General features: G+C 36.2%; 1 protein-coding gene across 1 annotated transcript in view; it reads left to right on the top strand.

Annotated features, from left to right (window-relative positions):
• The window catches only part of six6.L (SIX homeobox 6 L homeolog), a 3,295-nt gene extending 1,473 nt beyond the window's left edge, over window positions 1–1,822 (top strand). The window contains 1 exon segment of the mRNA NM_001088464.1: window positions 1,175–1,822. Coding sequence (NP_001081933.1) covers window positions 1,175–1,337 — 163 coding nt within the window. The 3' untranslated portion in view covers window positions 1,338–1,822.
• Window positions 1,823–18,023: the final 16,201 nt, after the last annotated feature.

The raw sequence follows: 18,023 nt of genomic DNA, 5'->3' as shown, positions 1-18,023 counted from the left end.
ACTGCTATCAATTACAATTACTTTTACCAATAACTCTGAATATATTTATTCCGTGTTTATCGAAAACTGTATTGGAATAGTATCTTGCATTAGGCAACATGTTATTGTTGGGTTTATAACCCCTTTAATGTGAGCAGTTTACTGCTGTCAGTGAGTTGCGTTGGTTTTAAAGAGCAAAAATAATCTCTGCTTTTGTCCTAATTTAATCAGATTAAGGCATCTTTAAAAGACGATTTCTGTCATCTATATCGGACTAAATTGACATTATTTTGCCCAGAGAGCACAAGAATGGTTTCAGATACATTTGCTGTGAGATGTGACCAATACAGCATTTTAATGGCAATTTGCTATGTAAAAAAACAAAGATCATTCTCTTCTCTGTACATGTTTTATTTGTCACACACTCACATACAGAGATGACTATATATATATATGTATATATATATATATATATATATATATATATATATATATATATATATATATATATATATATATATATATATATATATATATATATAATAGCTACATATGACGTAAGGAGGATTCTCTGCATTATCTGGGCAGAATTCTAAGTGAGCAACCAAGTGTATAATGTGCTCATCTAAGCAGAAATATCCCAGTGCGCAGTTAGGGGATTTTATTTAACCCAGTACGGTTTATATACGTTATTGGGAGGATGTTGCATAACTACACACAGGCGCCTACATCCAAACTGATCTCACAATGAAACGACACAGTGCGTTCTATAATTGATAATCATGTGGGATTAAAAACGAAGCGTCAGGGTTTAAATGTAAAATCTGCTTGGAGAAAAAGAGAAAAAGATCGTATAAATGGTTCCAGTGTGTGTGTTTGCTGTATACTTGCCTCCCTAACCAGGTGCTTTTCCTAAATCTGCTTGTAAGGCAAACAATGGAAGGGTGAATACATCCCACATGGCAGGCAGCCTTGTACGAGCTCCATTCTCCTTATACATAACAGCAGTGGGCAGTTTTATATATTATCCTTTGGCACTGATAAATAAAGAGTTCCTGGTACTTTGCGTGCATGGCTGAGTGTTTGCGCCTGTGTGTATCTATGTATTGTTCCTGCCTGTGTGTATTTGCGGTAGTTGGTGTATTTGAGTCAAAATGATCACTCAGTGACCCATTCCTATTGTATTTTTTATCAGGCTACAGCAGCAGGTCTTGTCCCAGGGAAGTGGCCATTCATTGGGTCCGGATGAGAGAGGAGAAGCGCTGGGCTCAGCCTCCAGTCCTGCAGCAAGTCTGTCCAGCAAAGCGGCCACCTCTGCCATCTCCATCACATCCAGCGACAGTGAATGTGACATCTGACCCATGGGCATTTAGCGCAGCACAAACTCACAACTCAGTGTCTATTGCGTTACAGACTGGCCCACAGGGGCCACAAACCGGCCTCAGTCACAGTACCAGGGAGCGCTCATCACACTGGCATTTCTGACTACTGATCTGCCTACAATTCACAATAGAAGACTGTAAAAAAAAAAAAAAAAGGTTTGTGTCACATTTAATCTGGGGATTTTCTAATCCGATGCCTCAATTGCCTACTCGCCCAAGCGTTTGAGCGCATGCCCTTTTCATTCTATGGCTATTTCATGGTTACAAAAAAAAAAGAAAAAAAAAAAGGACTTTTTTTTACTTTAACGTTTGTTTTTATATATTATATAATGACTTATTTAAGGGTTTGCAGCTGTAGACTTCTTTTGCTTGTCTGTATGTGCGCAGGTGACTTTGTAGACGCATGTGCGCCAAATCTATGGATCTAACCGAGAAGTTAAATAAAGTATGTAATGATCAGATTATTATTATTATAATTATTATCATCACTAACGTTATGTTCGGCGTTGCCTGGGTATTTGTGCAATGGGTGGGTGTCTTAAACGATTTCAGCACCATGATATATACAGAAATTGCTTTATTTTGCACCCCTTTTCTTTTAACAGCAACCCCCACCATTCATAGAGAAGATATTCACATATTGATACAAATATAAAAGTAGTGGTGTTTCTTAGAACCCATGATACATGGGTACAATAGTGCATAAAACTAAAATGCTGTATGTAACATTTAGGGACACATATTTATGCTATAATATGCTTACAATTTGTGTCAACTCTGCCAGTATTCTAAGGTTGAATCCCGCCAGTGTTTTGGTGTATTATTTGTATTGCAACATGAAAAAGGTAAATTCAAGAACAATTTTTTCAGTCGTTGTTGGTATGAAGTTATAAATTGGGTTATGGGTTTTGAAAAACACACAAAATGGTCTTAATAATGAGACCACTACACGAATATATATATATATATATATATATATATATATATATATATATATATATATATATATATATATATATATATATATATATATATATATATATATATATATATATATATATATTTCACACAATGGAACATTAAAATGACATATGTTATTCCACAAAAAATCAGAATATAGAAACCATGTCTTTAATTAAAGTTCTGTCATACTAAAACGGATCTGTCCCTTCCATTTCATAATAGTTTTTGCTCATTTAATAATAATAAAAAAAAAACCTGTTACCCATAAACATTTTCACAAGGGCCTACCAGCAATGCAACAACTCTTTATATAAGGCTAATGTAATGATTTATTGTAAAGCTTCACATTATTTATGTATATGGTTGAGGTTATGTTTATTTACATAGTATAATATATATATTATAGATTAGATAGATCGATGATATTTGCAGCAGGAAATGGACAGCTTAGAAAATCTTGTATATTGTAACAAATTTAAAGGACAGAAAATATCATGAGGCATGATCTGTGCTCTGCCAGGGGGGCTAGCAATTAAAATACTAGGAGATTTCTACGGAAGGCTGGTTAACAGCTTAAAAAGAAAAGTCTGGCACTATTTACTGGGATTAACTCAATTAACTTCTTGTTTGCCAGACTTAAGTTACAATAAAAACTATTCTAAAACTCTGAATGCTACTTCAGCTCCCGATTAAAAAAAATATATATATAAACCACAATCCAATTAAACAAGTTTATCAAGTTTTCACTACTGCAATATATATTCGAAGACCTTATCAGTAACTATTTACAAATAATAATTAATTTTTTTTAAGCAATGTCAGGGTTAAATTAAATATTTGCGGTGCCAAAAGCATAATCATTTTTGTTGTAATTTTTCATATAATATATATTTTTTCATATAATGTATATTTTTCATATACATAGTATATGTATATAGATATATAGATAGATACTATACTACTGTACTTATGGCTAGTTAAAAAAACAAAATAATACAAATGCTTAACACATTTTTATCTCGCCCTTAAACCCTAAACTTGTTTGTGTTTCAATATCCACATTAGTGTTTACAGCCAACAAAATCAGCACACGATAAACAGATAGTTAAATTGGCTATTGTGTATATGGGTCTCCAACAAAAAGAAAAATATTGTGTCAAAAGTAAAGTGAATGGGAGAGGGAGGAGGACTCCTTTTCCCCCCCATTCAGCTCGAAAAATGGTGGAATATTTCCGTTCCTTTTGAAAGCTGGGGCAAATCTGGGCACACATGAATAGAGAAGTCTTGTAAGCAGTCTATAATGCTGTCAAACGGCTCAGAGTAATAAGCGGTAATGATTGGGTTTGGAGTCCTCTTTTGGACAAAAGGGGGCTCAGAGTGTTTTGTGAGGCTGAATGGCTAATAAGTTTTCAAGGGAAAATGAGTTAGCTGTCAACAGATTGATTTTGCTAGAGGGAAGAAAAGAAAGTCTTGCAGGTTAGGACCAGCCTAGTCCCTGTGCAGCTGGGTACAGTGGCCTCTCTTACAAAAAGTGAGCCTGAAATTCTAAAGTGTATTCAGTGAGTGGCCACAGCAGTTGTTACCTTGTAAGGGTCCCTGTAAAAACAGCCAGGGCTGAATAAAGCACACAAAAAACGATTAGAGGTTTGTGTTGCTTTCTTGCCAAACACTTCAACTAAGGGCATCACTAATTACCCGTAAATGTATGAAACTCTATAGGAAAAGGCTTTAGGGAGGGAGGTTAATAGCTCATTAAGTAACATTCATAATAATGTGGCTGTTTCAACTCTTCCAGTTGCTTTCTTCTGTCCAGTATTTGTATTGTTTTGTGTGTGTGGATGATTTTGTTTTTGAAAGATTTGTGTGTAAATCTAGGTTCTGAACAAAAGCAAATTTACCCACATTTTAAGTAAATATTCATGAACTTCATGCTGAAATGGCATGTTGGTACATTCGACTTGACCTTACAAATGTTCCGATAATATTTAGACTGAAAACTGAAATGTTTTAATTTTGGCTCATTCAGACTCCCAATTAACTGCATGGAAGGATCAGCATCCCTTAGCTTTCCGCCAGTATTCACTCATGTAAACACATTAGCTACACTTTGTGGATTCTACTGTGTTAATGGATTAGGCATCACCTGTTTGTAATCTTTCAAAGAAATACAGTAAATGGAAGAAAATATATGCCTTGACCTGCACTAATATGAAGATAAATCCCTTTTATGCACATAGTGCCCCTGTTCCAAATGATTAGTTCAGGTCTTATTAAGACAAAATGAAACACCTGATGTTTAAAATACTCCCTGTCACAAAGGCTTCTGGCAGGGGCCTGGAAATATAGCAATGGCAGGTGTATAAAATGAGCAATAAGAGGATTTACAAATACCTAATGTAAAACAAAATTGTAGCTACAGACATTTGATTTTATATGTTGTGAACTGGGATGTCAGAGCCCTATTACCATTAAGAACTCCTAGTTTAGATCAGAACACTAACACCACATCAGAAATAAGCACTTTCCATTTATAATCAGTTTTCTTTAAGTCACAAGCTAAATTCTATTGCTAATCAGTACACAACAGGGCACCCATCAAGGTGGATACAGATGGTGCAGTAGAAGGTAAAATCATTATTTTTGTATGGTTTAGTATTTTACAGGGCTCCATATGTTACACTTGACCCAAAGGAAAACTGGGTTTCTGATCCTGGCAACTCTGATTCACATAATTTCCCCTACAATTATGTTTAATGCCATCCCTGTCCTTAGTTATACATTTGTTTCCAATGCAACCACACAGACTTCCAAATATTTAACCAACAGCTTCCAGCAAGATACTAAGATATAATTCAAAATATTGGACCTCCACATAGGGGCATTTCAGGATATTTTGCCACTGTAGATCCTCTCTTAGCTTTGTGAGTATCACAGTGGTTGGATAGGTGTGCAGCATTGCTAGTGTACAGAGTGCTATTGTGGTCTATCACACTGACACAGCAAATTATACTGCTTCTAAATTTACCAGGGCAGGTTTTTGCATCCAAGGTGCTTATTTTGCTTCATGACAAATATTCACCTGCATCCACTATTTATATCTGCTCTATGATATAAGATGCCATACATACAGAAGTAAGAAAAGATTCTGCAATCCTTGGCTTTCCATCTACAGAGAAATGACAAATCCATCAATCTACAGTCCCTGACCAATCAGTTGTTACTTTCTGTGGGGCCATCGCTTCTCTACCTTATTGTGTGAGTTTACACACACTTTGGCCAAAATTATATTACCACCCTATTACTAGGCGTAAAACCCTAGTTTTTATGTCATAATAACACCAAAAAATAACATTGGGTTAGAGTGGGCATTATACAGGGTAAAAATAAATAAAGGGAACAAATCTGTACTTGCATACACTTGCATATTTATACTGTTTGCGTGTGAGTAATGTTAAATGGCTCCTTTTTTCAGGTATTAACTTGGATACCCACATTGCATTATTTGGAATAGTTTAAGTTGCTCTCTAACTGCATTGTTCTTAATTGTCAGTGGTGGGTTTGTAGCTAGCCCAATATATTTTAGGCATCTTATGTCTGCACAGATCATTTTACCCAGTTCTCACTATGGTAACCTTTGTGCGGTATATTTTCAAAAAATACCAATTGAACTTTTACAGATATTATGCACCATTCAGTCACTGCTCCAGTCAAGCTCACCATCAAATGTCCCTATCACATTCACATACACACTATGGTCACTTGGATCCAATGCTGTGTTTTATGGGTTTGAGAGTAAACCGTAGTACCTGGAGCAATCCCATTCAAGCATGGTGAGAACCTACTTATTAACTTATTATTGCTGTAAACATGCTTTAGAGGGGGAAGTGCAAAGAAGAAGTGCAAAGAAGATCTTTTCCAGTTTTCCAGTGCAAAGTGCAAAGAAGATCTTTTCCAGTTTTCCAGTTCCAAACTGATCTGGTTCCAAATCCATCCCCTGATTCCAAATCAGTCTTGAGGAAGGTGTTCAGGCAGCAACGAATCACTGAATGTATTTTTCATTGCCATCATTAGTAGTATGGTAGTAGTAATATTTACATATGTAGTTCTCAGCCTATTATGGCATTTTGCTGCTGATGAAGGTCAACCAAGGAAGAGGAACAAGAATCATTGTTCTCCATGTGAAATCCTTTCCAGCAACATGAACAGACTTTGCAGCAGTGCAGCCGAATGGGAGCACCAGGAATATCCCCTTCACTTTATTTCTAGATACATTTGGGCGAGTGTGTTGAGCCAGTCATTTATTTTAACAATGAAGCAGATCTCTAGTTTTATTTATTAACTGTGTTTTCTGGCAGGGGGTAATTATAAACACATATTTTGTCAGGGAACAATAAAGCAACTTGTGTAGTGGCAAAGGTTATCAGCTCTACTTTCCCTTTTACATATACATTCAATACATTGTTAAATTCCTTACATGGTCAGAGAAGGGATTGAGTGCAATTCACCACAAAACCTATTTAGTTGTTAAAGACGCTGCACTAATTTGTTGCATTGACCTTGTGCAGCTCTCTGGATCATTAGCAGGGCTTGTACTGTGGGGGGCATATAATGCTATTGTGCCAAGTGATTATTCAAGTGTTTCAGTAATGGAAGAAAACTCCTAAAAAGAGAAAGGAAATGTGTTTTTAATCCATGGGTGCCCAAGTAGTTTTGGAGAAATTAGAATTGTTCAAATATAATGTATTGAGGGGTAAACCGTATGCATTTAAAGACTGTAGGGCTTGTTTATTAAAGAGCAACATTTCCTGGTTTTCAGTTCTGTTTGACTTCACCATGTTTCCAAAATTAGCCTTTTATTCAAAGGATAATTACGAAGTAAAAATTACAAAAAAAAAAGGAAACAAAATGTTAGGTTGCCCATGACGGGTAATAGTAAGCCCATGTGTAAAGTCTTATCCCTAAGGAAACAAATACAAGGCCATAATAATGAATAAAATAATGAATGAGCAAAGCTGTTTTTCACTCTGTAAATAACTGTTGTAGCTCTCTATTTTGTTTCTGATAGGAAAGAAATATCAAAGGTTAGCAAATCTATCTGGTAAAACATGGCTTTTAAGTGATATTAACACTAAAACATAACATCTGCTTTTAGGGTTGCACTTATTATACTTGCATGGGGGTATTAATATAATGGTACTTGTTCTGGCAAACAACCTTCTGCTAGGAAGTCCAAATCTACTCTAAATATAGATATATAGAAATATTTTTGCATCCACTCTCAAAGAGATCACTGTTGCATATTATTTCAATGAAAACTGTGGGTTTTCTGATACAGTATCGTTTTGGGATCCTGACTCAAATGGGTACAATGTAATGCACTGAGAAGCAAGTTGATATCTTCCCCAGCTGACAGCCCTTTCCGCCTCATTAAATTTGCTCAGTCTGAATTTGGTTATCCAGTCAGCCTTTGTCAGAGGCTCTGTCACCCCAACTATTAACACAACAACCTTTCCTCCCTCTAAATGTTTTCCAAACAATGCCAGATTTCAGTGTTGGCCACAAAAGACCAGGACTCCTCTTGAGTTAATGGAAACATTTTGTCACAGGTGACAAAACATATTTTCCTGCCTTAATACAGGCTAATCGGACTAATTTTTGCCCAAATTATAGGGCATTCTGATCTAATTGAATCAGAAAAACTAGTTCTTTGATTTTTTTTGTTGTGTTTCAATATGACTTTTTTTAGCAGGCCATAACAGTATATTAAAATAACTGATCTTTCTCAGTTTTATAGCAGTGAAAGAAAAAAAAACACCCATCCTTCTATTAAGTTTAACCATTTGTGATAATTCAGCCTTCCTGCACTATTTATTTCACAAGAAAGCAAAAAAAAAAAAAAAAAAAAATAAGTTGTTTCCAAATCACTTTAAAGGGGCTATTCACCTTTAAATTAGCTATTAGTATGATATAGAGAGTGATATCCTGTCTGGCTTTCATTTTGTATTACTTATTATTTTTATATTCGTATTCTTAACTTTTTATTCAGCATCTCTTGAGTTTGCAATTTCAGTAATTTTGTTGCTAGGTTCCAAATTACCATAGCAACCATGTATTGATTTGAATATATGAATAGGAGACAGACTGAATAGAAAGATGAGTAATATATATAGCAATAACAATAAATTTGTAGCTGTACAGAGCATATGTTTTTCACATGGCATTCATGACCCCCATTTGAAAGCTGAAAAGAGTCAATAGAAAAGGGAAAATAATTAAAAAACTGTAAATAAATGAATAAATAAATAATGAGGACTAATTGAAAATTTGCTTAGAATAAGCCATTTTATAACATGCTAAATAAACTTAAAGGTGAATCACCCCTTTAAGGTACCATACTTAAAATACCAGTAACACAATAAGAGTAAAATATTTTATTAAAATGTAAAAGTTATATCTGTTTGACCAGCTCTAAAGAGCTTCTAGGTTACCTGGTATGCAACTGTGGCATCTACAGCCCTGTTGGAACTTGAAAGTTAGCCATCATGGCTACATAGCAGTTTATTTATGTAAAATATATTTGTGCAAGATAAGCAAACATTCACTGTTTAGTAATGCAGGATAATAGGTGATTACAATAAGAGCTAGTCCATATGAGGAGATTGGGGGAGATTTTGTCGCCTGGCGACTATCTTCCCGAACTGCCTCAGCGTTTTTCCCCATAGGCTACAATGAAAAGTCGCCTGCGCTAATGCACACGCGGCAATGCATTTTCAATAGTCGCCCAAAGTTGCCTCAGTGTCTATTAAAAACTTTTATCAGGATCCATGGCAGTGGTTGTCCTGCCGTGTTCCTGCATCGAGATCGGTATTATCTAAACCACTTACCCCGGGGATGCGATGGATACTGTCTTTGATTTATTTATTTCGACCTCTCTTTGCAGTTATCACGCCAGAAATAGATACCGGTATATTCCTCTGTTCTCCCGCAATCAGCCTCTCCACCTTTCAAATCCGTAAATTAAATAGGAGTCACTAATTTGTAGTGTTCACTTCCTGAAGAGGGCCACAGTAAGAGAGACGAAACGTTGAAATAAACCTTATTTTTGTTTTTTCACCAATACAAGTCCTGTGAGTGCGTTTTTTATGACAATTGTGTATATCAATGTTCTGACCAGCACCCAGGCATTTGCCATTCAGGTGTTGCGAGTGCACCAAATTTGACCGAATCTATATATATAGATATATCTGCCCGCCCCCACCTAGTTCCGTCTCTGCCTCACCTGCTACCCAGGGAATCATGCATAATGCACTGAGGCCAGCATTGTCCTCAGGCCCGGATTTGTGGAGAGGCCACCAAGTCCCGGGCCTAGGGTGGCAGGATTTTAGGGGCCGCATGCAACCCAACCACACCCACATTGGTTCAGAAACACGGCCCTGATTGTCCTTACTGGCTGCCAAAAAGACTTGTGGTAAGAGTGTACAAGTTACCGCCCAATACAGACAAAGATAACTACTACAGTCAGCAACAGTGGCAGAACTAAAAAAAAAACAAGTTGCTTACAAACGCAAAAGTGTGTGCTTCTTTTTCATTGCCACTGCCTGTGAGGAGTCACAAATTAATTTGCAGTGGGTGGGTTAGAAGGGAGAAGTGGCTGAAGAACCATAAATCAGACCTGGTGACTATTCGGCCCCCCTGTTCCCCGGCGCTGTATGACAGTTATGCCACTATTCAGCGCTGTGTTTGTGGGGGAAGAGGGAGGAGAACAGAAACCTGAGGCAATTCCTAAACATCACAATAGTGTGCAAAGGGCTGATTGTGGACATTTTTTCACTTGGCGAACTGTGTTCTGTTAATTATGTTTTATATTATATTGGATCATGTGATTGAACAGACAACACTTATAACAATATATAACTCATGACATCACTAAGTACCATTTACAAGGATACATTTCACAGGCTCTTTTCATGGCTCTTGCACATTATATATTTATTATTGAATGCTGAGAACTCTAAATAAAGAATATGTTAATTCCTGGCTGTAACTTGCAAAGCTTTCCACAGCTCTACTCCCACATAAATGGAATCCTTTTGTTTCTAACTCTTGCCTAGTCACCTCTTGTGTGCTGCTTATAGTATTTCAAACGATTATTTAATCCATGTTGGCAGCTTTTCTTGTGTGCTTTTAAGCCTTTCTTTGACCTGCATGATATGTTTAGAACATTGTATCTTTGACTTTGGTATCCTATAAGGTTTACTGGATTGGCATGGGCTACACTTAGATTTGTCACCTGTAGGTGCTCTGTATGGCAAATATACACAATTTTGTGCATAATATTAGAAGATCTACAATGTGCAAAATATTTTAAAAGTAATTATACTGGGTGCAAGACATTCTTTTGTAGCACAATGAATTACCATTGTATCTCAAGCCAGAAATGGTAAAGTAGATATGGATGCCAGCTGTCTGTGAGGAAGATCACCATTGTCACTTACAATGTAGAACATTTTGTCCCAGCTATAATTATGAGCAGTATTAATCTGAACTAACATTGTGGATTTCTGCCAAGACAAAATTCTGAAGAGGCTCATAAGCCTTTCACTGACAATGTTTGCTGTGGCCTTAGCTGCTATTGTTATCATTAACTAATAGACTCAAGCTCGGATGAGACACATTCTATACCATCAGAATAGGATGGCACCCAGCAGGAATATCTAGCAATGATTCCTAAATTGTTTCTTGAAAGTTTCTAAGTTATCCATTTACTGTATGTTCGATAAATTAGTATAGGGGTACTGATGCTTAACATAAACAAACATTTCCCCATAGTTGCATCTAAATATTTTAGTAAAAGCTGCCATATTGTTTACTTAATTAACAGTGTAGAGCACTGCTCTTTTAGAGTTATGTAATAAAAAGTGCTAAGTTTGCCAATGTGCAGTAACCCAAAGAATCTAATCAGCAGGCAGCATTCAGGGTCAGACTGGGGTGTCCAGGACAACCAGGGCTGCCACCTCAGGGGCCCCCGTCACTACAACCTCCCCCTGCCAACGCAACCATCCCCCCTGCCACATGTACCTTTTTTTAATTTTTCTTTTGTAGTCGTGATTGGAGGAGTTTAGGTAGAGCGCACAGAGTTTCCAGCAGGGAGCAGGTCTGGATAGCCATTAAAAAAATACTGACGCCAGAAAATAAACTTTTTTTAATATCTATCATAACATTATTTTTGAATGCTATTTATAATTTTGCCATAAAATGATCTGCCTGATGCTTTTACATTACCTTTCTTACCCCCTTTTTCCCTAAGAGGGGGCTGCCATATTTGTGCAGCATTAGAAACTGACAAGTTGAGAAAGGACAGTCAGGTTGGCAAAACAGACAGGTTTAGGAACTTCAAGTTACAATTACAATTACAAAAGCAGAACTATCAGCAAAAAAACGATCCACGTGACCTATAGGTAACTTTTCATGTAGATTAATATTTTTATGTGTTTAAATATTTTATTTGATTTTCACATTAAACAAATAAAATCAATAGACAGCAAATATTATGCAGAAGAAGATTAATACTGTATTTTTAAAATATCATTTGTAGTGTCAGTATCACTTTAAATAACCAGGGCCAGTATTACTAATATACGAGCAATGTAGTTGCTGGTAAATTTGTGATTGCTAGCAATCAACGAATACTTTATTGCTTTGACAAAAATTAGCGGAATGCATTGAATATAACAGGCAACACATTTTTTTTATACAGACCATTTTGTATGCACTCAACTTTTTTCTTACTCTAAATGCATTAAGTCCATGAGCGTTTTTTCTTGCAGCGACTTTTTTTGTCTCGATGACTTTTTGTTCCAATGCATCAAGTTTTTTCTCACTCCAAATCCATTAAAGTCAATGGGAGTTTGAGAGTTTGACTTATTGCAGCAAATTTTTGTGAAAAATCTGCAGATAGAGAAATATGGTATTTTGCCGCAAATTCAGGCCTGGTGAAAAAATTCGCACATAACTTATGATTGCCAATCTTCTCCTCCCCTCCCTAAAGCTTTTCACTGCTAAACCCTCCCTTTTAAATCCTTCATATCTCCTCCAAAGACTTTAGTTTCCCCAACCCACCCCATTCCCCGCACCCAACATCCCAACATGAAATCAAAGGTTAACCCATTCCCCACCCCATGACATAATTGATCAGCACTTCCCACCAAAGGCCAAAAAAAGTTTTGAAAAAAGATGGCAACCCTAGGTCTGAGTCAGTGGGGCCCACAATGGCTAGGGCCCACCAGGTTTTTTCCTGCTTTCCCGCTGGCCCAGTCCGACCCTGGCAGCATTTACTGGCCTTCTGTTTAAAATCAAACATCTTATTGGTTTGTATGGGTTCATGGACAATCTTAGTGCAGAAATGTAAATGTACAGAATGGTATCTAAGCTCTGCACATGCAATAATAGAACAAAATGGAAAATATGTCATACCTATACTGTACATGTAATGTACTTTTTTTTATTAATAATCAATATGGGCTGCTATTAAAACTTCATTCTGCTGATTTACAGCTTGCATTGTATGGGTATTGTTCTAGGACTTGTTATTCCTTTCTATTGCTCTGCTGTAATATGCTGTATTGTGCACACAATCATAAATGCAAATCAAGGGAGAATTCCCACCCCCAAGCTGATATGGTATGCTATGTTTTGCAAGAAGTGCATGTTCTGTGTTTGGCCTGAAAGGCCTCTGGCTTTTACTGTGCATATATAATGAGTTTCTATGACATTATTATTCATGCAGCACAGATGTATCATTCATTATCGGCCACACTAGCACATGTGGGATCTGTACTGGAAATGCTTGACCTCGAACATACATGTGTAAACTGGCCTTACTCCAGACACCTAACTAAAAACAATCAAATTGTTAGTATTTTATATTATCTAATTGCATAAAGGGACAAAAAAAACAAACTAAAATCTGATCACAAATCTGTCTTTCCAAAGGATAGCTGCCTATGATTTGTTACACGTCTCTTGTCCTTTACAAGCAATAGACTGTTACTAAAAGAGCATAATGCATTCATATAAACCTGTTTTATATTTTATTAGCTTTCCACAGTGTGTGTGGGGGAGTCATTTGCCATGGTGGTGCTGCACCGAATCAGCGGTAAAGATATTACTTCAATTCTCTTCCACCAAGAAGGTGTAGAACCAACTGAATGGAGTAACCACTGAGGCAATTACAGGATTTTCACTGGGGAGTTTCCACTGATTCATTTAACTTTCATATGTTCCATGCATACATAATTCCCTGTATTAGGAAAGCCTGCAGATCTTACTGCCCCTGCAGTGCAAGAAATGGCCATACAGCTGCTTCTCATGTTCATATGTCTGGTCTGGAGGGAGGTTCTGAACATCTGTAATAACCCCTGTCCTTTTCTGTAATTTAAAATGGCAATTGCACAGTGTTCCTTTTATTTTTCATGGTCATTCATAGGATATCTATTTAGAAACTCCCTGCAGACGTTGTTTATGTACATTGTCCATGTACAAATATTTTACATGTTACCATTACATAGCCCTTACGTATTCTGACTTCTATGTCATACTTTAGACATTCCATTTCATTAAATATTTTGTCATTGTTACACTGGTCATGACCATTATCAATTAAATGAACTTCTAGGTGAAATACGTGGGTCATGGCCATCAGCTCAGCTGACTCCTAGATTCAGTGCAACCCCACAACCTTTCTCAGTGCAAAATGTGCCAGCAGAATGGGACAAAGAAGCTTGTGGCCTTCAGCAATTCATGTGGATAACTGTGTCCTTTATTTGTTTTGCCTTATTTTGTGTTCACCTGTTTATTTTATAATATTTTATGATACTGCTGTGCCATTAGCAATTCAGAGAGCGGTGCAGAAATAAATGTATTCCCATTGGCAGGCTCCATCTCATGTTGTGCAAGAGAATCTTTTTTCAGGAACCAGGATTTTCAACATGTTTTACCGCCAAAATGAATAACATAATAAATCAGAACTTAACCACATTAATACAGATGTTGTGAGATGGTGTAAATCTGCTTGTTTCTGAGATGTGATTTGTACAGATGAGATGTTTTGATTGCAACATTATGTAAAATTTGTAGTTACTTCAAGGACTCCAAAGATTATTCTTGGATTCTCTCTACAGGGTAAGCATGCCCTCTTGTGTTAGCTTTATTTTATTGCACTCTAGGCATCTTTAAAAAAAAAACAAATTATGAGTATATTTTATAAAATATATTCCCTTATAATAAGTACAGATATGGGATCCCTTATCCAAAATCCCATTATCCTGAAAGCTCCAAATTACAGGAATACCATCTCCCATAAACTCAATTTTAATGAAATAATTAACATTTTAAACAATTATTTACTTTTTTCTCTGTAATAACAAAACAGTACCTTTTACTTGATCTCAACTAAGATATTTTCAATGCTTATTTGAGTCATAACGATCCTATTTGGTTTAAATTATTTTTTAGTTGACTTAAGGTAATGAAATCCAAATTATGGAAAGATGCCTTATCTGGAAAACCCTAGGTACTGAGCATTCTGGATTACAGGTCCTATACCTGTACAGTAATGTTATCAATAATAAATTATACTTTTGGCCTCCCTTTTCCCACAGTGAGAGTGCCACTTGGTCCATGCCAGGTCAGTGATGCAAATGATCTTTACTGAGTAGACCAGGCAACAAACAATGCTGTGCTATGCTGGAGGGATGCCGGTGCTAATCAGAGAGAACAATATGCAAATTCTATTAACACTTGGGCTGCCTAAACCACAGTTCTTCATTAGAACTGCCAGTTGAAAACGACAGTATAGGTGCCAATACCTTTGAAATGACTAAATATAGTAAAATTGCATTGCATACATTCCCAGAAAAACACTGTGAACCCATCTGTTGTATTTTCAATACAGTATTCAGTTAAATTTGTAATTCAGAAATTCCCAGTTAAACATTAGATTTAATGTGCTGGAAAAAGTATTTTCCTCCTTTGCAGAGGACAATTATGTTATAATTGCAACTGAGTTGATATAACAATTATGATATTTCTGCTTTACATTGAACAGGTCAAAAATTAACCTCAGTTAATTAATATAATATTCCAGATAAAAAGAGCTCTGTACTTACATTTTGTTATTTATTTGCTTACATTATAATTACAGGACACCATCTAGTGGTAGGAAGTATGAATTGCCTTCTGTAATTTGAATCTCAATACCTTAAATCCACAAAAAAATTATTTAAATCCAATAGGATTGTTATGCCTCAAATAAGCATTAAAAGTACCTAAGTGTGTGCGTATATATATATATATGTATCTGATCCAGGCCAAGGTATGGCTGCATCTTTTTAGAGGACACTGTAGGAAAACATAGAAACAACTAAGATAGATAATTGTTTCTACATTATTATTTCCTTCTGTAGAAATGTCTGCTTTCTAGAGCGTATTTCAATAACTGACTAGGATATCCAAGCAGATGAATACAGCCTATAGCTGATAATATTAGAGACATTGATTATTATGTTGTAATGGCTGACAATATGCCTACTCTTTATTAATCCATAAATAATAAATAAATAAAAATCACTTATCAGTCCCATCAGAGAAAACCAGTATGATTAAGCCTAGTCTCTTGTTAAGTTATGTATTGCAAGTTTCTATATCTGTCTGCATGCTTCCTGATCCTTTTTTTCCTTTATTTTTTTTATTATACGTGTGAAAAAATGTTTTAATTATTTTCCTTGTACTGAGGGCCAGAGGACCCTCTATGAATAGAGACAAACAACGAACAAGAGCTCACTGGACCTGACTGCCAGTCTTGCCTGAAAAGTGAAAACATATCCAGACTGCTACCATAATTGTAATCAAGCACCCCAAGTATTTCATATATATACATTTCATATATATGGATGACAAATGGAAAGTATTCACAAGGTTGTTTTCTTTTCTTTTTTAATCACTGCCCCCCGCAGACATTTCAATACTGTTTTATTTCTCTCTTTTAGAAGGTTTTCCAAGTTGGTTTTATAAGATGTCCTTCTTAGAACAACACAATATCCCCCCAAGTATCTACGTTACTAGAAGGCTGCTTTTCTGGTAAGTGTCAGAATATTTTTCCTGAAGGTTTTTTTCCATCTCTTTACACATACAATGCCCGGAGGAAGGGCACCACCACTGTAGTAACATTTAAGAGAATATTATGTTAGAGTATCTTTCAAATAGCAGAAATATTTCACCTGGAAATAGTTGTAACACAATAGACATTACAACCTATTACTTTTATAACTTTTTTAAAATTATTTTAAACTTTATCAGACAGCCAACATTGTCTGTGATTCGTATATATCCTACTCAAAATGTAAGTATTTACTGTATGTATAAGCTCATTTATATGGCTGTAAATATTTTCATCAGGTTCTTTAAGATATAATCAAGAACATAAATGTCTAAGCTGATTGTACAGCTAATGACAATAGAAAGCACTGGAAATGAGGTTCCTGCACCAAATACAGGGTTTAAGTAAATTGTTATCATCTAAAAGCCATAATTGTAGCTTTTAATCACAGCATCTTTAATTCCTTGGTGGCTGCTCTGTGTTGGTTTTCTGTTTTCAATGGTAATTCTAGGAAGAATTTCAGCGAGATTCTAGCATTCAGTACAAAATTCCTTAATGACTACCTTCCATTGTTATAACAAGATCTAAGACTGTCAAAAGTCCCAGCTGAAAAAAGAGTAAAGTATTCAAATGCACAGCAACCATGTAAATTCTCACAATTAAACCAAATTCTCACAATTAAACTTTTACAATAGGTTTTACCGGGATAACATTGATAGGTTGATGAATATGTCAATAAGTGAGTTCACTTGCCTTTTAATTAACATGTGCCTCTTCTGGTGTGGTGTCTTAATGGCTTACAGACCTCTGTTTTCACCCACACATTCCTGATTGGTATCTGGATTTTAATCTGACACCAGTGTAAATCCACATGGCCAATATATGTATATATAAATATATATCTATGGCTGAACAGAAGAAAAGCCACCCTGTATATTCATTTATTTGGGTAATTGCCATATGAGAAGATCTGGGGCTACAAGTCTCTCTACTCCAATGACCTGCTTTCTGATTTGTCATACCACCATAACGTTTGTAATTTTAAATCTACTTTCTATCAAAGGATCCACTAAAAAAATCCCTAGTTAAGGTGCTGTGGCCCCAAATGGCTAAATAAAGCAATTATATTTATCTATTGGAGTGCTGTTTAGGGTTTGGTTGATTTTTGCTTATGGTCAACCAGGACACAGGTGGGCCGGCACCCAGATGTATGAGAATTTAATGGTAAAGTGTGTAACTTCATATTGCATAAATATAACTGACAAGTAAAGCCACTGTCTTTGTTTTGCTTATGTTGAGTAACTTGTAGCCATGAAAAATGAAAAGCGAGTTGATTGCCTCTATAAGGCTTTATGCGGATCAATTTGTAGAAGAGGGCTCACAAGCAGCTTCCACCAGCGACAGACTAACCTGAAGGTGAAACAGGAAGAATGCGCTGTGAAAAGAGGCCGGAAAGTCTGGACGAAGTAACAAGGGTGTGAAGGCCGAGGTCAAACAGGTCCGGGTCAGAGGCAGGCAGCTCAGATTCGTAAACGGAGTCAGGC

Source organism: Xenopus laevis, chromosome 8L, assembly GCF_017654675.1.
Source record: "Xenopus laevis strain J_2021 chromosome 8L, Xenopus_laevis_v10.1, whole genome shotgun sequence".
NCBI lineage: Eukaryota > Metazoa > Chordata > Amphibia > Anura > Pipidae > Xenopus > Xenopus laevis.
The sequence above is the reverse complement of the archived record's forward strand: the minus strand, read 5'-3'. Positions and strand labels throughout refer to the sequence as shown.